We start from the raw sequence: 21,137 nt of genomic DNA on the forward strand, positions 1-21,137 counted from the left end.
GAATTCTCTGCCTGTGTTCCTCTCAGCTCAGTGAGCAGTTATGAAACCGCTGGGACAAAGCTTGATGTCATTTGCCATGGAATGGGAACTTTGACTTCAGTGCTTCCCTAGACAAAGAGGGTGGTCCTATAATCTCTGCATAGGTTGGAGACACTTGGAGGTTTGGAACTTTGAATTCAGGACCAACTAATTAGTCCTAAGAAATTCAGAACAGTATAAAAGTTTCCAAGGGACATTTTTTTTCCTATATAAAATTCTGATTATGCCCTTCCAAGAATGTTTAAGGGAATCTTTTTGCATCAATTCCCATGTGGCAGAAGTCAGAACTCACTATTACACTGTCAGCTGTCAGGGCTTCTCAGACTGAAAGACCCTTGAAAACTCTGGAACACTGATTAGCTAACTACGGTTCCCTTACCCAGCAACCAGGCATTTCAGAACCATTGTGGGGGAGGGTCACATCTGAGTTCCTAAGAATATTATTGCTCAAACATAAGTAACGTCTGAGGCCAGCCATGGGGCCCTGATATCTTAAAACAGTTATGTGCCTCCAGCAGGGTGCTGGGAGCAGAAGATACAGGTGTTTCAGTTACCAGCACTGTTGGGTGGCCCCTCCTCCCCTCTGCGGAAGAGACAGATAAGGGTCTAAAGAACAGCCCCTGCTTTCACAGATCAAGGCTGCAGGCACGTGCTGGAGCTCTTTCTCATCTCTGTAGGTAAACTGATTACTGAGTCACCCGTTTCGGAACATTACGTGGTTTGGTTTTAGATAACAGATATCTCCTGGGGTGGGGTTTAGATGACTTCACTGTTTCGTGGGTCTACACTGTTAGACTCACAGGGAAGTCACTGTGCTGACTGTTGCTTTGTCTAAACAAACCCTAGGAGTGGGACATAGGGTCTCACTGATAAGAAACTTTTTGAACTTTTGATCACAGCAAGACTTGCATGCCACCTACGAATTTCAGTAAATTCAACACAGTTTTTATGGCATCTTTCCATAAAGAGTAGGTTTCTCTTTCTACCTGTAAATGCATAGTTATTCTCATACTCCTTGTAGAATTTTAGGGAAATGTACAGTTTTTTTGTTTTTTTTTTTAATCAAGTGTAATATTTAGGAAGTGGAGAAGCCAGTTGGATGTGGTATCACAAAACAGAAATCTCAGTACTCAGGGTGCTGAGGCAGGAGGGTTGTTGAGTGTGAGTTCAAGGCCAGACTGGACTACATAGTTTGACCCTAACCTCACCTAAAGAAGGAAGACGAGAAGGAAGTAAAGAAGAAAGAAGGAATAGAGAAGTTCTCTCCACCGTGACCTTCAGAGGACAAAGTTTTTGTCCTTGTTCGGTCAGGGCATGTCTCCCAAACAGGAAGCAAAAAAAACGTTCTTTCTACTCAGAGAGGCTCCTTGACACTGCAGATTCTGGAAGGAAGGGTGCAGATCCGTTTGAGTGTCTTTGTAAAAGTCTGTGCACAGGTAACCTCCATGCAGGCTGGTGCTACAGAACTGATTAGACCAGCTAGTGTCCCTCCTCATGGCTGACCAGGGAGGTGTGACACTGCACTCTCTCACGTCACCAGGATCATGGGCCCTTAGTGCAGTCTGACACACATAAGATTAGAGCAGGAGCTCAGCTGGCTTCATGAAGGGTGAATATGAGGCGAGGAGAGAACAGAAAGCCCTAGACACTAATCCAAGTTATCATCTGCAAAGGGTTTCTCTGGAAGGATCACCTCCTCAGGCCAGACAAATACATCTAGTTCAGTGAAGCCATCTTGTTTCCTTTTCTGCCAGTCCCTTAGGACTTTCCTGCTTTTGTCCAGTGGTTTCCCTCGTGTTGGCTTTAGGTGCATTTTGCATGCATCGTTGCAAGATTTTAGGTGCTGCAGCTTTTTATGTGCATACGAAGAGGGGGTCCATCTTTCAGTCACCAAATGCTGGGTGACTCCCAAAGATTATCAAGCCTGGATCATAGAATATCACCTGTGTGGGAGGCTTCCCAACTTACATCTCCCCTCCATTGGGTTACCTGTTACTGTGCACTTATGAGGCACATAAGACTAAGCTTCGAGAGTGTTTGTATGTGAATTGGATAATGGATGAAGGGTGAAGTCTTTAGACTACTGTTTGGTTTTCTTTGAGACTGTCCCATCCTGCCTGTCACATGTCTCTGGGGACGTTTCTTTGTTGCACTCTTCCCCAGATCTTCTCTCTAGACGACTACCGAGGACTAGCAGACTATAAAGCCTTGTATAGGGCTGTTTTTATTTGGGAGTGTCTTGAACCCTTGATCCCCCTGTCTCAGCCTCCCGAGTGCCCAATCACAGGTGTGTATCTGGTTTGTAACTATTGTTTCTAAGCTATAACTGATCCTAAAATAGGTTTTCCTTTATCTCCTTTTTATTTCTTCTGTTTTTCAAGCTAGAAGAAATCAGGCAAGTCAGCCCAGGGTTCTTTAAGACGTTTGGGCTGTGTTCTCACATTCCGAAGGGCTCTGATACCATCCTGCTTTTGCTGGGGTTTGGTTTCCCTGCCCACTCCCTTCTGCCATGTTTGTTCAGGTGGAGACAAGGAGAGAAAAGCCTCTGGGGGTTAGCCTGAGCTCACGGGACACTTTGTGACTGCCAATTTTTCTTTTAATTTCTCAACCATGGTGTAAATCTTCCTTTGCCAAATGACTCTGGGGCTTTGTGTGGGACCTCTGTACCAGAGGCAGAGATTCATCTTGGCCAGACACGGCCACATACTGAAGAAGAAGCCTTTTCCAGGAAAACTACAAGCTAAGCTTCTTAGAAATTATCCCTTGATGGTCTGAGCCAGGCCTGGACGCTCAGACCATCTGGGAAACTTTGGACCCAAGCTTCAATATCTGTTTCATATATCTTCTCATTTCATAAGCTTAAAAGTATTCTGGTTCATTTGAGACATGGTTGATTTTTATACATATTGAGCGAAGCTTTTGCATATATAGGAGCTTTAAGAAGTCTGCGCCTTACGACTGACTACAAAGCAGGAAAAGAATCAATGTCTCTGGAAAGGACAGTTGCTGTCCTTTGGGCCTTGATATGGTGCTCAGGGATAGGGACAGCCTCTGCAGTCACTTGCTTTAGTGAGAGTCTGTGACACTGAGTGGTTTGCAGGTGTTGTGCCTCCTGTCCCCTCTGTCACAAACCTCTGCGTTCAGGAAGTACTGCAGTCTGGATACCATCTGCTCTGTTTCCATTGCATCTTGATTCCTGTGGTTATCAATCTGTTTACTTCTAGATGAAGACAGGGACTCCAGAGTGTGCTATGTGTCTGAACAACCGAGGGACACATTGTTTCGCTGTTGCTGTGGTTGACATCACAGTTCATTTAGTGCTGATTCCAAGTCTAAAAATGGCCCTGTGTGCAGAAATAGCTCCTAGCTGTCAGGATGGCTTATGTTTTTGTATTTTGCTGCAGATTAGCTAGCTAAACCACTTTGCATTTAACAATTTCTTCAGCTTCTTTTTAATCTTTGGGGTTACACACAGATTGGCAACAGTGAATCAACAGTGTGGCTGCCTGCAACAACTGACAACACTCAACCTAGATGCCTCCTCTTGTCTGTCTCAGAAACTAAGACAGGCACACTCAATAGTTACCAGGTGCTATGATTATATGCTATGTGAAAACTATATGTAGAATAATATGCCTTGTGGCATTAAGAAACGAAGAATGTATTCTATGAACACGTAGAGGGTGTTTACCATAAGCTAAAGCATAGGTTTTGAAAGATAAAAGCTCAGTGCTCTCTTTATGCATAGCTTGGTTACTGTTATAAATGATACTGGTTCTAGACACACCCTAGAAAAGATGGCAGAGATGCCTCATGATCAAAGTGAACCAGCAGCCATGGTTAGACATAGAGTAGTTAGCTTTTGTGCTATGTCTCTGGTGATTCAGCTGTGTGTGGGAGCCATCAGAAGCCAGAAGAGACATTGGGTCCTCTGGAGCTGCAGCTACAGGTAGTTAAGAACTGTGGCTGCTGGCAGCCAAACTCAGGTCCTCTGCAAGAGCAGTAAGTGCTCCTAACTACTGAGCAATGTTCTCTAGTGCCTCTGTTTTCTTTTGACAGAGGCGTCATTGTTTATTCTGTCTGATCTCTGGGCTTCATTTCTTTGGAAATCTCCTTTGTGCTAGCTGCTGGAAGAAGGAAAGCAGTTAGCTCCCTTTGGCAGCCCCTCTCCCATCTAACTTTGTAGAGACTGAAAGTTACCTGGGAGAGAGGAAAGTCCTTCTGTGAGAACCCCCGCCCCTACCCCTGTCCCAGAGTGAACAAAACTCACCCGTAAATACCCTGTTATATAATGTCAGCTTAGCTTTCTGACTTGAAGGATAGGGACTCCCTGAAGGAAGGTAGTTTTATTCCAGTGTTTGGGGTAAAAAGAAAGTATTCTTAGTGGGCAAGCCATGTTTTAGTTGTGATTACTGGAACTGATCATACCACACTGCCGTTAGGTAGTAAAACAGTGACTGGTTACGGACAGCATTAGTTCAACCTTGTATGGTTTGTCGTCTCGCTTTTGGCAGTGAGTTGTGAAGAAGTGTTCTATGCTACTCAGGATGGCCTGGGGAAACCAGCCCTGAACTCTTCCTGGTTTGTGTCGTCTCCTAGGTTACCCTGCATCTGAACCCCATTGCCTCAGTGCACACTCACCACAAGCCTGTTGTGTTCCTGCTCAACTCCCCACAGCCCCTGGTGTGGCATCTGAAGACAGAGAGACTGGCTGCTGGTGTCCCCAGACTCTTCCTGGTAAGTGTACAATCACCCCCCCCCCCCCGCGCGCGCCGAAATGATCCTCGTGAAAGGTTAAAACGACTCTCAGTTTTTTTGTTGTTGTTTTGCAAGACATTGTATTTCTTGAGTCAATATCCTGCTGTCTAGCTGAGACTGGCTTCACTTAGTTCTTCCTACTCAGGGCCCCAAATGCTAGGATTACAATTGTGTATAGCACACCCAGATGTCAGAGGGTTTGAAAAAAGAATTGTTTCCATTAAAATGATACCAAAGGGTGTTGCACTTTTGTTTGCACGTGGGCGGGGGGGGGGATGTTTGGATGGCATAGAAAGAATTCACAGAAAGCAGATGCCACCCGCATGTCTTCTGCGGGGGCAGAGTCAGCTCTCAGTTGCACAGGCGAGCAGGACCCGCTGTCATACCCTTGTAGCTGCCCACTGCTGCTCCCTCCTGCCTTGTGGCATTAAGAGTACTGTCAAAGCTGTAAACGGACTCTGTGTGTGTGGTCTCTGACCACAAAATAATTACGCACAGACCAATTGCTATTTGTATATGAAAGCCTAATTTCTGATAGGAGGGACGGTCTGCTGTCAGTGACACAGTGAGTGCCGAGCATGAAATCATTTGTATTTTACTTAAAAAAAAAGCTGGAGCCCAGCTCTTGCAGAATGGTCCAGATATTACCTACTATTTGTAAATCATGTTCTTTGGCATTTGCCAGAACGTTTGAGCTTGCTAGCTGTGGAGAAACAGATGGGTTGTTTGGATGAAATGTTTGGGGTGTGATATCATGTCTGATGAGCATCAGCGCCGCTCTGAGCTGACCTCTCAGTCAGTCATGAGGACTTCGTGAGGGCTGCCTGTTATCCCCTGCTGCAGAGCCTCAGGCTCCAGAGGTGTCACCTGTAAGCAGCCACCCTGGCAACAGTTTTACTTTTGCCTAGTGGGTCCTTTTTGACACTCTAGTGACCTTAGTACAGTCTCTAGTTTCTTGTCACTTGCATTTGAAAAACAACTGGAGGCATCTACCATCTGAAGTAAGGATCCGAATAATTGGTAGTAGAATAAATGTGTAAATGAAGAGATGGGGAGGGTTTTATTTTATTTATATTTAATTAGTATAAAATGCTAATTTCTAAATCCATGTGGAAGAAATGATAGAGTTAGGATATTGTTTCACCATCGTAACAGTGAGAGCTGATCAGACATGAATCTTCAACAGATGTTTGGGAGAGGAGAGGTTTGGAGGGGCAGTATGTTCAGATATTCTCTAGATACTTTTCGTGCAAATTAATGCCTACTTGTTAATCAGGGAAGGAAATAGAAACTATAGACAGTGAGGAATCCTCTGCAGTGTTTTAAGCAAGCGTTGAGAGTTAATGACAGCAGCCTGTGTCAGATTGATGTCATGTGTCTGTAAATGAGAAAGAACCAAGCATCCCTCACGTCTCAGTTGGGGTCACTTGCTGTGATGAAACACCGTGACCAAAGCAATGTGGGGGAGGAATGGGTTATTTCACCTGAAGTTCTAAAACAGCACATCACCAAACCAATGAGGGCAGGAACCTGGAGACAGGAGCAGATACAGAGGCCGTGGAGGGTGCTGCTTACTGGATTGCTTCCCCTGGCTTGCTCAGCCTGCTTTCTTAGACCCCAGGACTGCTAGGCCAGAGATATCATCCTGCACAATGGGCCGGTTGCTCCCCCATCAATTACTAATTAAGAAAATGACCTAAAGCCTGATCTGATGTCTCAATTGTGGTTCCCTCCATTCAGATGACTCTAGCTTGAGTCAAGTAGACATAAGGTTAGCCAGTACATCTGATGTAGCGATCCTCCTAGAAATGAATGTATCCTGGATCAAATTATGAGGAAACATTGGACCGAAACAAATGGAGCAACATCCTATAGAACTAGCCAGTTTTCTAAAAAATTAATCATACTGGGATCGAGAGATGGCTTCAAGGTTAAGAACACTGGCTACTACTGTTCATTCCAAGTGCCCACTTGGTGGCTTACAACCATCTTTAAGTACAGTGTCAGGGGTCCTGGTGCCTTCTTCTGGCCTCCATGTATTTGGCAATCATACACATAAAATAACACATTAAAAATTGTAATTAGTTACACAAAAACACATATACAGAATCTAGCCAGTAATATATGTATATAGGTTAACAAGGTACATGTGGTACAGTATAACATATAGAAAAGAGAAGAGGAAGAAGAAGCAGAAGAGGAAGAGGACAAATGAGAAGAGGAAGAAGAGAGAAGAGGAAGAAAAAGGAGGAGAAGAGGAAGAAAAAGAGGAAAGAGAAGAGGAAGGAGAGGAAGGAAAGGAGAAAAGGAAGAAGAGAAAGGAGGGAAAGAAAGGAAGGAAAAAGAGAAAGGAAGAGGAGGAGGAGGAGGAAGTTGTCATCTTCACAGTAGTGGTATTTGGGGATGAGGAAGGACTAATGGCAGGCAATGGACAGTTAAGGGAGAAGACACAGAGCTAGTTGTTTCTCTAGTTCTACTGGAGTGCTGTTTTTGACGGTGTGAGTGCATAAGGTCCTGTGTGAAGCTTCATAGCTCCAGGGGCACTGTTAACGCTGTGGAATTTATGCTACATGCGTAGACTTTGAGTCTAGATAATTTTGCTGTGTGAACTTTTTAACCTGCAAGGTTTTTCCTTATACTAAAGTTTATAACATTTTAAGAACTTTTCTTTTAAAGTGAATCAGGCAAGGGCAAGAAAGTCTGGGGACCACTCTAGCCTGAAGATGACTTAAAAACCACGTGACCTTACTGCAGGTTGGGTCAGGGAACAGCAGGTGTAATTAGAACTCAGCCTGCTGACTCGAGTACCAACACTGACTTCTTGCCTTTGAAGGCTGCTCCACTGTCTAGGAGACTGGCCTTCTTCCAAAACAGGCTTAGAGGTGAGGGGTAAACAATTTGGAAAAAGGGACCATGTTTAGACAGAAAGTAGATGTTGTTACAAAGCTGTGGCTCTAGTTAGAGAATAGTGGAGTCTTCTGTAGAATAAATAAAGCATTTAACATCTCTACCTATCATCTATCATATATATGTGTGTGTGTATATATGTGAATGTATACACATATACATACACACACATATATGATGAAAGTTACTAAGAGTTTAAATTGTAAACACAGTTGAAACATTGCAAATTTATTTTGCTTTGCATGTTATATGAGGAAGCATGTAGTAGTAGGCAGGTACCCTGGGGGGGGGGGGTCCTGCCAGTTTGCTCCTTCCAATGTGTAGTCATGGGGATCAACGAGAATCATCATGTATGATGATGTATGATGGTATATGCTGTTGCTCACCGAGCCAGCTCACCAGCCTTAACTGTGCCTTTTCGTGGAGACAAGATCTTCCTGTATGTACCATGCAGACCAGGATGGCCATGAATTTACAGAGATCTAATGTTCTCTTCCTTCCGAGTACTGAGATTAAAGGTGTGTCCTGCGTGGACTGACAACTCTTTTTTACATTTAAAGGGCAGAACAATGATAATAGCGGCCACTGATCTTCTTCCTTTGACTTAGTTCTCAGTCCCTTCAGAATGACTTCAACAGCTCTAGTACCTAATCTCATTGTTTTTCCTCACATTTTCCCCGGGGTAACTGTTTTTTCTGTAGAATCCACCCTGCAGCACATCTGCTAAATTGCCATGTTAGTCACAACAGCCTCTGAGTTATGATTGGTGATGTGGTAATCTCAGCTACCAGGGAGGCTGAGGCAGGAGAATTGCAAGTTGAAAGCCTCCCTGGACTATTTAGGTAGAGCATTTACCTAGTATGCATGAAGTCCCGTGTTCAGTTGCCAGAACCAAACCAAAACAAAACGAAACGAAACAAAACAAAACAAAACAAAAAATATTTAAATCTAAATTCTTGTGCTTAGCACATTTTGGGCTCTGGGGAACTTCTGGAAAGAAGTGACCAGCACGGCAGGATAACAGCGGATGTGGTGAGCTGATCCTCCTTCTAGACAAGCTGTGGTTCAGGCTGTAATTGGGCAGATTCATGTCTGTAAACCTGACTTTTTCCAGCCGTAATTTACAGATAACAACAGTCCTTCACCACAGAAAGAAGCACCTTGCCGTGAGGAGACTGCACACAGATGTTGAGTGCAGCACCTACCGCTACAAAGGCCCCGCATTTGCTGGCTCTGCTGTCATTATGAGAGCAATGAGTTCTTGGGAAGGATATTAAGTTAATGTTTGGAATTGCGAGTAGCTCTGATGGCTGGCCGGAGATTAAAGTTCCCATTTCTCCAGGCTGTGGGCTCCATGAACAGTGTGGGCCACACACGCTGTGCTTTGCTTACTGTTGTTGGGTTCTGCCACGCTGGGATCTAGAGGAAGTTATCTTTGTTATTATTTACTTTATGGGCTGTAAGAACTGCGTCTTGACCATTAGTTGAAAATACACTAATGAAGAGGACAATTTTAGTACAGAACTTAACATCAACCTTATTTGGAGTTAATCCCATATAAGGACATTGCAGGGTAAGCGATGGGCCCAAAATGAGGAGCTTTTGGGGGCAACTGTGGGAGAGATCCTGGGACACCCAAGCTCTGGCTCCTTCAGGCTCCTGTCTACACTCTCTCCGTAGCCTGGGTGGTCACCTGTTGCTCCATCAGATCAGGACACCATAGGTGGCTTGAGATGTCTCAAAAGCCTGGCAACTCCTCCTCCCCCAGACTGGAAAAGCATTCAAGTCCCTCATCCACATCACAGTCTTTGTGATCACAGACGTGTTCAGTTTGTCCATCCGTGGAGTTTGTCCATTCGTGGAGTGATTCTCCAAGTACTTCAGTAGGCCTGGAGACTGCTGTGAAACTCAGCCATGAGATTACCCAGAGAGCCAAGTGCTTCAGAGTAAGGTGATCCCTTGACCCTCGGTCCAGGTTCATTCCTCATGCCCTTCTGACATGTAATGGTGAAGGGGTCACATGACTGTCTCCAAGTTGTCCTTTTTGGTAGTAATGCTTTAATGGTTGTTAATTTTCTTAAGTGGGATGATAAAAGTTTGGATAATGCCATCTAGCTGCAAATGTAAATCAACAAGTCATGGCCTTAACTGGCATAATTAGTTAGAAAGATAAATGTTACTCAGACTGTCTCAGCTGCTGATCATCGAAATATAAAATGCCTTCACTTTCATGTTACCATTACACTGTCTTTGGAGGCATCTGCTTTTGGTCAGCCCATCACCCCTAATCCCATAGCACAAACAAGAATGCCAGGCACAGAGAGGCAGGGGGACTAAGTTTTCTTTGCAAATGCAGTTGCTTTGTCCAGTTTCTCTGGTTGCCTAGCAATGGGGGATGGATGAAGTGTTTCAAGGCGTTCAAGTCACATATGTACACGTGCGTGGTGGACATGTCCTAGCCTTATGATATCTCCTAGGCGGCCCAGAGAATATTCTGTAGATGAAGTTCATTCCTGGATGCAATCAGAAAGAAAAATCAGGGATGGAGCTGTAGCTTAGTGGTAGAGCGCTTGCTTTGCATGGATGGAGCTCTGAGTTCCATCCCCAGCAACTAATGTAACTGGGTATGGTGGCACATACTGTTGTCCTAGCCCTTAAAGAGGTCGAAGCAGAGGGATCAGAGGTAAATGGGGTGCATGAGATCCTGTCTCATAAGTGTGTGTGCACATGCTATAATTTGAATAAACATTTCTCCAAGGACAAGACACAAATGACCAGAAAGGGGAAAAAATGGCAACATAAGATGCTGAATGTTATAGACCATGAGGGAAAATCCACCAATCACAGCGCTGTCCACCTGTGTGACAAAACAGAGAGACTATAACAAGGTTGCCGGGATACAGAGAAATTGAAGGATTCTTGCTTTGCTGGCGGGAATATAACAGTTCTTTATACCCAGTGTCCCTGCTCACAAATGTCCAAAACAAAGTTACTTATAAGAGCAAACAGCCACAGAAATAACCCAGATGTCCATCACTGAGAGGAAAAAGTAATGCAAGAGCCATACGGTGGACTATGTTTTGACTGTGAAGTCCGATTCAACCTCATCATGTGATACAGAAGGCTGCATATTTTTTGGTCCTATTTGTTTGAGATCCCCAGGTTACGACCTCTAGGGACTGGAAGCTATGTCTAGGTGCATGTGGGAGATAGGACAGGGTGGACTCTCTACTGACAGTGGTGTGAGGTCTCTTAGAACTAGAGGAAGTGTGTAGTTGTGAGCACAGCACCACTGAGACTATATCAAAAGCATTGACCTGGAAAGCGTGATAACTCTGGTATATTATTTAAAGCCTATCTCACTTTACATCATCCCTAAAACTGTTAGGAAACAAAACAAAGTAAACCTGCTGAGTGTTCTTTGCAGGGATCAGTGCAAGGGGGCTAGTAGGGGTGTTGCTCTGTGGTGGAGGGCTAGCCTGATGTGTGCACAGCCCTGGTTCCAAGCACAGTCAGACTGACAGTGGTGACTCTGGACGGGATTTAGGCAGTGCTGGGAGCTGAGCCAGGGCCTCGAGTACCCTGAGCAGGGCCTCAGGTGCTAAACTGTAGTCTCAGCTCCAAACTAGATTTCTCAAAGCCTAGAACACTGTTACTTTATTCCTTGTCCCTGACCAAGGTGGGTTTTTTTGTTTGTTTGTTTGTTTGTTTTCATCTTGAGGGCCAGTGGGTTAAAGACGCTTGATGTACAATGATCCGCACTGAATTTGACCAGAAGGTGGGTGGTAAGAGTTAAGGCCATAGAGTTGTCCTCTGAGCTCCATACATGTGCCCTGCCCCACTAATAATTATTATTCTGTTATTATATATGATTACTGTGCTATTATGTGTCGCTTATATTATATTCTATATATCATTATAATTACTATTGGTAGGGTCATTTTAAACCATGCTCTTTATATTATATATATATATATATATATATATATATATATATATATATATATATATATATCATTAATGTTAGGGTCATTTTAAGTCTCACTTTGTTTGTAGTCCAAACCCAAGCTCTTTTCCCCCTTCATAATCTAACAGAAGCAGACATTTTCAAGATGAGAGTGTAGCAGCCTGAGACTGTTCCTGTAATCCTAGCACTTAAGGAGGCAGAAGCAAAAAGGTCCAGAAGTTCAAAGCCAGACAGCCTCCTAATGAGATTCTGTCTTTAAAAGTAAAATAATAAAATAACATGGACAATAATATACTTAGAGAGAGAGAGAGAGACAGAAACAGACAGAAACCAGTGACTGATTCCTAACACAAAATATCTGGTCTAGCCCACCCATTTTAGAATTGTTTTGCACTCTGGTTAAAGGGGGAATGGTGGTGCCTAAGATTAGGAAAGAAGTTTCTTCCAGTGCTATGCTCTCTTGGGATTTCTGTCCTGTGATTTCTTTTTTTTCCCAGCCATTTATCATTAAAATCAGGAAAGAAAAATGTGGATGTCTTCAGCTTGGGGATTAGAAGGGGGTAGATGTTGATCTCACGGTACAATGGCCAGGATTTTGCATATAAAAATACAGGCTTCCAGTTAATGTTAAACTTCAGATAAATAATTTGCTTAAGTATGCCTGTGCAATATTTTAGACATGATTATACTAACAGAATTTATCCATTCTTTAGCTAACATTCAAGTTTAGTTTGGTGCCCTGTGTTTTTGCCCGGTGACCCAGGGTTTTGGTTTAGGGTTACTCTCCTCAGCATGAGTACTGGTTCTGACTCCAGCACTAACAAGGCACACATCTCGATGTAAGGTTGCACTGCACAGGGCTCAGTTCTCCCATCACAGATAAAGGGTTTGGATTAAGCTGATCTCCCAAGTTCCCCTGAGTTTTTCAACTCTGATGCTTTGATAATGTGGTTGCTAAATAACTATATCCTAATTTAATTGGAAACAGAAGATAGCAATATGAACCCTGCCCTCCTCAGCAAATCCAAGTAAATACCAAGGCACAGTAGTTGGAATAAGTGAGGGAAACCGAGCTTTATTCTTTGGCTTTGGATTAAAAACAAATCAAAACTTAATCCTAATGAAAAATGTAAATTAATACCAGAAACACACTGAATATTAAAAAAAAAAAAAAAAAAAAAAAAAAAAAAAAAAAAAACCAGCTCTGCATGTCCAAAGAAGGGGGAAGGGTGTTTGAAAAGTTCTTATTGCCAAAATCTGGCTTATTCCTTTTCCTTAAACTGGAGGGGGTGGGGAGGCCAAGTATTTTGGACCTCTGCCACCAAACCACAGGCAGTTCTCTGAGTTGCACTGCATTTTGGATGCCTGACAAGACTCGGTGAAAACAAGTGCTATTTGTTTTCCTGTGCCTAGTATTTAACTGGAAATCAAAAGGCTAAATTTCCAATCAGTTGTTAAACAGCCCCAGATGTGGGCTCAGGGCTGCACTGCGAGCAGTCAGTCTAATACAGCGCATGCGCGGCCTGACACTGCACATGCGCAGCTGATACCTTTCCTTGAAGCCAAGCAATGTGTAACTGGGGGTTGGTGTGTCCAAAAATGCTCTGGGAATAACTTCAGTCAAGCTTGCATGTGGAGGAGGGAACTTAAAAACAAACAAATCGGGAAAACCCCGGGGTTCTATGGCATCGCGTTAAAAAACCACAATAACAACAAAATCTTTCTAACATCCTTCTTTGGAGGCTCTGCTCCCACATTTGAGGGCCCACAAAATTAGCAAACCTTATATGATATATGAACTGTTCGCCGAGTGCAGTGACCCAGGGGTTGACAGGGAAGGGTGAGTGTGAGCTTTCTACCACTCGGCAGAGCTAGCTAGAGTATTGGGAGTTGAGGTTCAGTATAAAAATGTACCACTGTTTGGATCTCAGAAGTTGGAGAAGATGAGAATTGTCCCCTGTGCAGATGAGGCAGCAGCTTCCTGGAGGGTGGAACAGCATGTAGTCAGATAGTTTGGGGAGCTGTAAACAAACACAGCTTTCTACCAGGCTAGAGGTGTCACCCCTGTGTCCTAGGGATCTGACCACACCGTTCAGTGAAGTCTTTCCCCAAATAAATTCTCTCTTGAAGGCAGATTAAATAAACACTTCCAGATTCGTGGTGGTTCTTTTCAATAGTTCTGGCCGAATGACTCATTGTGTCCCGAGGAGATTCCAAGTGGTTGTGTACCATTTGTCTCTTCTCAAGGGGCTGCTTATCTGTCGGTTTTGTGGCTTGTCCCTGAGAGACGTAATTATATAGGGATTGAGCCTTTCATGAGCTGGGGTCAGTCAGCTACCATATTTCCTAAGAATGAGTTTCTGCCCCTTTGTGGTAAGAGAGCCTTTCCTAAATGTCACTGTGGCATTTAGAACATTGGAGAGAGTCCAGTTTCAGCTGGTAAACCTGGTCCAGAGAAGGGTGGTAGAAGCTTTTGTCCTGACATGTTGGAGAAGGTGGTAACTATTGCCAGTAGATGAGTAGCCTGGAGCCCTGATTTGCCCTCTCGTAGTTTCCTGAGCAAGACATCCTGTCCGGGAGGACTCACCCAGTGTGGACTTTTCCTGGCTCCGCTTGGTGTGTTGTGTCATGTCTGTGTGTAGGCACAGCCCCAGCCCTGTGAAGGCCTCGCTTTCATTCAACAAATTGAGGTTAAATAAACTTGAGTACATTGAAGGGAAGCTTGGCTTTCCTTGTTTTGTCCAAGGATGTTCTTTAGAGCTTTGGGATAAAGCTCATCTGGTGACCTAATGCATCTGCTCTTCCCAGGCATCGGCATTTGTGTCAAATGGTAATCTCTGGTGCTGTGGGTAACATGGTGGACAACCTCCAGAGAGCTATTTGGTAAGGAAAAAACGAGTGTTTTGTTAAGGGAAGTTGCAGAATGTTTTCTTTTCATATAATGAGAGGAGGGGAAAACTCCCCCAGGAGACTCTGGGATGCTGATGTGAAACCACTAGGCTGTGCCTGGGTGCAGATGGTGGTGTTGTGGTGAGGCCCCCATTGGTACCTCACAGCCCGTTCCCAGGAATGGCTGCAGCGTGGCTCAGCTCCTTTCTGGGTCCATACACATTGTCCACTCTCCTTGAGATAATGTAGGTTTCGCATCTTTGTTTCTTATCATCTAGTTTTCTGGCTTAGAAATCATTTTATTGTAGCTGCATGTGGGATAGAATCTGTGTCTTAAACTTTTGCCATTTCTCCTGGTGGCTGGGAGACCTTGGTGCACACAGGAACTGCCAGTGATCCCAGGATGGAGGTCAGCAGGGTGCTGTGAATGACAGCCAAAGCCAAGGCTCATACACCTGCACCTCTGGCTGTAGCCCACACTGATGGAGCTCATTTGCTCTCTTAAGTGTTCTTAAGGTTCTAGAGTTCTAGGGGATACAGGTTGGCATCGCTTTGATCCATGAACACAGGCAAAAGAAACCCCTTTCTAGAAGTTTGGATAAGAAGGCTAAGCTTCTGCTCCAGTGAGCAACAAACTGTGGCCTATGAACCTTAAGGTCTGTCTCGAAGTCCTCATGACATGTTTGGAGGGCTATGCATTCTTGAGCATATTTAATGAAAATTAAAGGGTGTGTATCAGGTGCTGAATGCTTCAAAGTACTTAGATCACTCTGTTTAATCTCGGAAACAAGTGAGCAATGCGAGTGCCATAGTTGTTATCATAAAGCTATTTTACTGCACGATGCAGTTCTTAAAGACAAATTTCATGTAGGTGCCGTTTATTTCATGCAGGTATCCTTTATTGCTATTTTAGATGGGGAGATGAAACACAGAGGTTAATATGGGTGTGGACAATTTGTCTCTGAGTGGTTATGACATGTAAAGTATTTGCGACAGCACTCCCCAGAATAGTGAACTGGGGCCTTGTTGAGGAAAGCCACACTGCCTGACCTGAAGGCAAAAGTATGCTGTCGTTGGTAACTTTCTTGTCTAGCATGGGGCCACAATGGCTATCTCAAGATTAGGGCCTCAGAATGGAACTTCAGAGCAAACTGGGACCTCAGGTAAGCAAAGGCCCCATTTTAACAATGTCTGTTGTAAATGACTTGGAAATGGAGGGACAGGCCCTGCAGCGCTCCACTCTGCCAAGGGTTTAGAAATTGTTTCCCTGACCCCTTCCCCAATTACACGTTTCCTCTGGGCTCCTGGTCGGACTGTTTTTGGACCAGCTCCACGGTCTGCCTTGCTTAATTAGGACACATATACCCTCAGCACCTCAGGGACCATTTCATCATTGAGCTTAAATGTGCTTTAGTTCAACTTTCTTAGCTTTGGCAGAGGACACCATCCTGGTTGTCTGCAGAGACTGTTGACTATAAACTAGAAAATGGGGGGAGAGGGACATAAAAATCCCAACTTGGAAGTTCCCAAAGGACACAAACCAGTGTGCCTGGCTTACAGCCCCTTCTCCATTGCTTTTCCCCAAGGAGATGTCCTTCGGGCTCTCTATTCCTTAACCATTCTTGGGTTTGATTGATCAATGGGCCAGAACATACAGCTCCATTTCTCCTGGGGCTTGTATCAGCAATTCACAGAAACTGTATCAGTCAGGGTTTCGGAGAAGTGGACCCTTCAGGGGGAGATACACAGAGTTTTTGCAAGGACTCAGCTTGCAACATAGTGGGGACAGGCAAAGAGAGTTGGAGATTCAGAGAGAAATTTTTGGAAGAGAGCCAGTGCCCATGGACATGAGCTAAAGCTAACATCCATACTGAATGTCTTCTTCGTCAGGGCAGCCTCGGTCTGGGTTCTTAAGGGCTTTCCGGTGCCTGGGCCAGGCCATCCCAATGACCTTCCTTAGAGTTTTGGATTTTAGTCACACCTACAATGCATGCAGGTGTGGGAATGCTGACTAGGGTGGTAGCTGTGTAGGTCATTTGTCCTGTTGCTGTAACAAAACATTAGATTAGACAAAAGATTTTGTTTTGGTTCCATTTGAAAATGCAGTCTGGTGAGGAAGGCAGCTGACCTCACATAGCCACAGTCAGGAAGCAGTGCTCTGTCCAGTATGGGTTGTACTCAACCATTCCTAAGGCACTGGGCACTTTACGATTATGTTTACTTTAACTTGGTTTTCAGCCAGATAATCCATGTCTCACACAGTCATTCCTGCCTGTCCCCAGATGTCCCTTCCCTTTTCTTCATCTCACTTTTCCTCGGGCAGCAGAGGAGGGAGGGTCAGAGACAGGAATGATGCAGAAGAGGCAAAGGAGAGCAGTGGCTGTTTGTAAAGCCCTGTGCTCTCCCCTTTTGCATCTCTCAAAGCTTGTGGAAATATCCCCACCCAGCCGTGGCAGACCTGGGGCCATTGAGGCAGTCGGTGGCCACCATCCCACGCAGAAGGAGCATGTTTTGGGGGACTCCGGCAGTTTTGATCTGTGTTCACTCTTTGCTTCACTGCATGATACAGCATCTCATTGAGTGGCTCAGAGCTTCTTTTTTCAGTTGTCAAACATAAGCAGACTCCGTGTAGGATCTGCTTAGCAAGACTTCACATCCAGGCTGTGTGTGTTTTCCTCCCAGTGCTGAGTTGCTATGGGACCTAGGGTTGGGGAGGCCTGACCCTACCACAGAGGGACTGTGTGTTTCGTGCCTGACACAGGCCTTTGGTTCTATCCTCAGCCCTGCTGCCTGGGGCTTGGGGAGGTCCTCCAGTTTCTTGGAACTGTTATTTCCTGTCATATAAGAGACAACCAGCATGAACGGGAAGATCTCTATAAAGGGCATTCACAAAACCCTATCTACTGTCTGGCTTTTGTGAAAATTCATTTTGTTCCCTTGAACTTGGCTTGGCACATTAGAGGTGAAGGACAAAAAGACTTCCATAATGAGAGGTTCCTAGAAGTATAAATGGAGGGCTACCACAGCTTGAGGGGTGTGGCAGATAATAGTTACAGTGTCAACAGCCAACAGTGCCTCCTCAAGATTCCCCAGGTTCTCCAGGTCTGCCTCCTCTTCCTCCTCCTCCTCTCCTTGCTAATGTTTTTTTCTTTTTTCTTTTCTTTTTTCTTTTTCCTGAAAAGCACCCCTTAGGTAATAAATGAGCTTTGAAATGACTCTCAAGTGACTCTTTGGTTGTTGATTTTGTTTGTTTGTGACAGGGTGTTACTGAGTAGCCCTGGCTAGCCCAGAACTTACTATGTAGATCAGGCTGGTCCCAAATTCATGGAGATCTACCTGTGTATGCCTCCCAAGTGCTGGGATTAAAGGCACCAGTCACCATTAGTATCATGAGACAATAGAAGGGGAGGAAGGGAGCTCAGAAATCTAGAGTGTTGTGTTGTAATCTAGAGCGTTGTAGAGTGGGGTTCTTACTTGATTACTTTGGGGTGGGGTGGGGTGGGAGGATGCTGGGGTGAGCCTGATCCTCAAACTGAGAGTGGGATGTTTTGCTTCTCGTAGCCAGCCATGCTTCCCCATGCCCACCCCCATTCTTGCACTGCCCCTGTGGGTTAGCACATCAGTCCTGCATTGGCTTAAGCCCAGGCTTGTGTATGCTGGGGTCCGGCATGCTGTGCACAGCGTGTGGGGTGTGAACAACACAGAGCAGTCTTCATCCTTTAACGTTTTACATGCCGGGAAAAATTAAAACATCCCAAGATGGTCATGATGAACATTTCGAGAAAAAATGACAGTCAAGTCTGTTCTAAGTCATTTTATTGGAGCATACTAACCTGCTTTGGGTCACAAAATTAAAAAAAAAAAAGAATTAAAAAAAAGCCCAGTTATATGAATTTGCATTTCCTGAATGCGTGATTGGCAAGTGTTATAATCACATGGCTCACAAATGTTGTTTCGCAAATTACAAATGTAGGTTCATGGGCATGGAAGTTATTATTTCTTTAGAATGATCCCGTTTAAAACAGCATCAAGCCATGACATACATTAATAGAAAACATATTTCAGATCGAATTTCACATCACGGGACTTGGAAGGAAATAGTGGAGTACAGACCTCATGGGGACTGGATAGATGGAACCTGTGACGTTCTCATTTTAGAAGGGTTCCGTCCTCGCTTGAGGTAAATCCCTCAGGTCCTGAAAGGTTTTACCTTTGCTGGACTCTGCACGTAAAACACCCCAGTATAATATCCTTGATACCTTTCTGTGGAGGTGTGAGGTACCCAGGCCAATTTACAGATCCTGCTTTGGCACAGAGCAGATTCTAGGGAAGTGGGGTGTGGATCTCCTTTTTCATGTCTTCCCACTACCCCCTGGGGCTGAGCTAGCTGATTCTGGCATGTCCAGCGTTCCTGAAATATCAGTGCTCTGTTTCCCTCTTTGTTTCCTTGGGGGCACTGAAAGTGAAGATGCATAGAGAGAGGAAAGGGAAAGCTGATCTTTACTGTGTGGATTCTCCACCGGAGCCATGCAAACAGGCAGAGGTGGCTGTGTGAGTTGAACCAAGGACCTGTAATCCAAATCCCCAGTCCTCACCCAGCTGATAGCCCAGCCCCAGCGGTCAGGGTTGAGCTGGAGGGGTTTTTAGAGGGAAGGGCGAGTACACAAGTGTGATGATTCCAGGAACAGCTTCTCCTGTGAAGTCTCAGCAGTGGAGCTGTGGTTTCTTTTATTCTGCAAGAAGCACTCCTTCCTAAACATGCAAGATGACGGCCCATCCACGATGTAGCTCTTCTTTCTTCCCTTTGGCTTTTTTTTCTTCTTCACCAATGGGAAGAAGAGAATCTACTTGGTCACAGAATAGTCTTGTTTAAACTTCTGATCTCCACATGCCCACTATGGTTACAAGTTCACACACATAAATACACACACACATACACACACACACCATGCACACTCACAAAACCAAACGACACCATGGAGACACAGGGAGGTAAATACGACTTAATTCGTGTGTGAAATTATTAAAGAATGTGTAATAAATAAAACCAGTGCCAAAGATTATTTGCAGGCCTGGTGATGTAACTTAGTGGCAGCGTGCTAGTCTAGTCAACAAAAGTCCCTGTTCAATCCCCAGAAACATGAAAACAAATTAGTAAACAAGATTTGTGTCTCTGGCCTAGACCAATGTGATGCACTGGAATCGTGGATAGTAAGAATGGCACTCTTACCACTACCCTGGAATCTCTATTTTGATTATTTCTGCCTGACATACACTGGTCTGAAGATTACATATGAGAGTCACTAGCTCATGGTCTTATCACTGATTTGTGCTCTGAGTCTAAGAGTCAGATGGGTAAATGTATATCACCAGCCTATCAGTGCATTCCTTCCTTAGGGTCATATTGGAAGAAGATGCTCTGTCAGAAATTAAATTTGAATTATGTATAATTTTAAGTATAAATAAGTAAAAATTTAACTAAATCACCCAACAAAATATTTAAGCATGTAATCTTTAATTTTAAAAGTTCACAGGGTACATTTTTTGTAAAAATCAAAAACAAAAATAAACCTTCGAACTCTAGTATGTATCTTTTATCTTCAACATGAGTCAATTTAGCAACATTCAGATCCGTGTTTTTTTCTATGAAATATTTTATGAATGGGAATCAAGATAGTCTTCTCAGAGTCCCCGACCTTCACTGTACACTGTAACATGCTCCTGTTTCTCTGTCCTAAATATGGCCTCAAAATCCTCTTCAGCACAAAACTTGAGGCAGACACAGCCAGCCAATTGAATTTCAAGATGCATTCTATCAGACACTTACTGCCTTATTGGTCCTCTTCACATCCCAGTGCTTGGGATGTGCCCTCCCACCACAGAGGTGAGCATCCCAGGTTCCAGAGGAAGAGACGGAGATGGGCGGAGTAAACAGATACATTCTGTGGGGTTTGGAAAGTGATGGATACAGTAGAAATACACAAGGAAAGATGGTGGACCCAGAACTGCTAGCTCCATGGGCTGTCGGCTGTGTGGCAGCTTTAAATGAGATGGAATCCTGGGAATGACATGTGAGAGATCTTGAAGTAGGGAATGTGAGAAGGGAGGGCAAGACCTGATGGTTGCCCATGGTTCACTGAGACCTGAATGTGCATCTGGGGTGTTCACCTGAGGGTGGGTGGGGGTGGGGTGGAATCGGGGAGGATAGAAGTAGAGGAGGCATTGAGCAGCCACAGCACTGCCCACAGCAGAGCGCCCATCTTCTTCCCTGGCTGAAGACCGGACGGAGCGTGCTGCAGTTTCTGGACCTCTGAGTCAGCTGACATGGTGAGCTCAGTGCAAACATGAAGAAACACATTTCCAGGAAGGCGCTGTAGAGTCTCCCAAGGGCTGGGCCTTCGCCCGGGTCTGTGAGCTCAACTTCAAGGCACATGTGAGTCCGCTTAGGACTTGAAGAGTTAAAGCCGGGACACAGGTGTGGAAACAAAGGGCTGGATGCCTCCTTTGCTTTTTTTTTTCTTCATGTACTTTTGGATGAGGTTATTGAATCCTATCCAGAAAAAATAATAAACTTGGC

At 44.5% G+C, this 21,137-nt stretch overlaps 1 protein-coding gene across 1 annotated transcript in view; it reads left to right on the forward strand.

Moving 5' to 3' along the window:
* Positions 1 to 21,137, forward strand: part of TGFBR3 (transforming growth factor beta receptor 3) — a gene marked incomplete at its 3' end in the record, with an annotated part of 149,268 nt that overhangs the window by 95,164 nt on the left and 32,967 nt on the right. Inside the window, exon 4 of the mRNA XM_080925516.1 lies at positions 4,639 to 4,776. Within this exon, the coding sequence (XP_080781642.1) occupies positions 4,639 to 4,776 (138 nt within the window). The remainder of the gene's footprint in view (positions 1 to 4,638; positions 4,777 to 21,137) is intronic.

This window comes from Micromys minutus (genome assembly GCF_963924665.1).
Source record: "Micromys minutus genome assembly, chromosome: 11".
Classification (NCBI taxonomy): domain Eukaryota; kingdom Metazoa; phylum Chordata; class Mammalia; order Rodentia; family Muridae; genus Micromys; species Micromys minutus.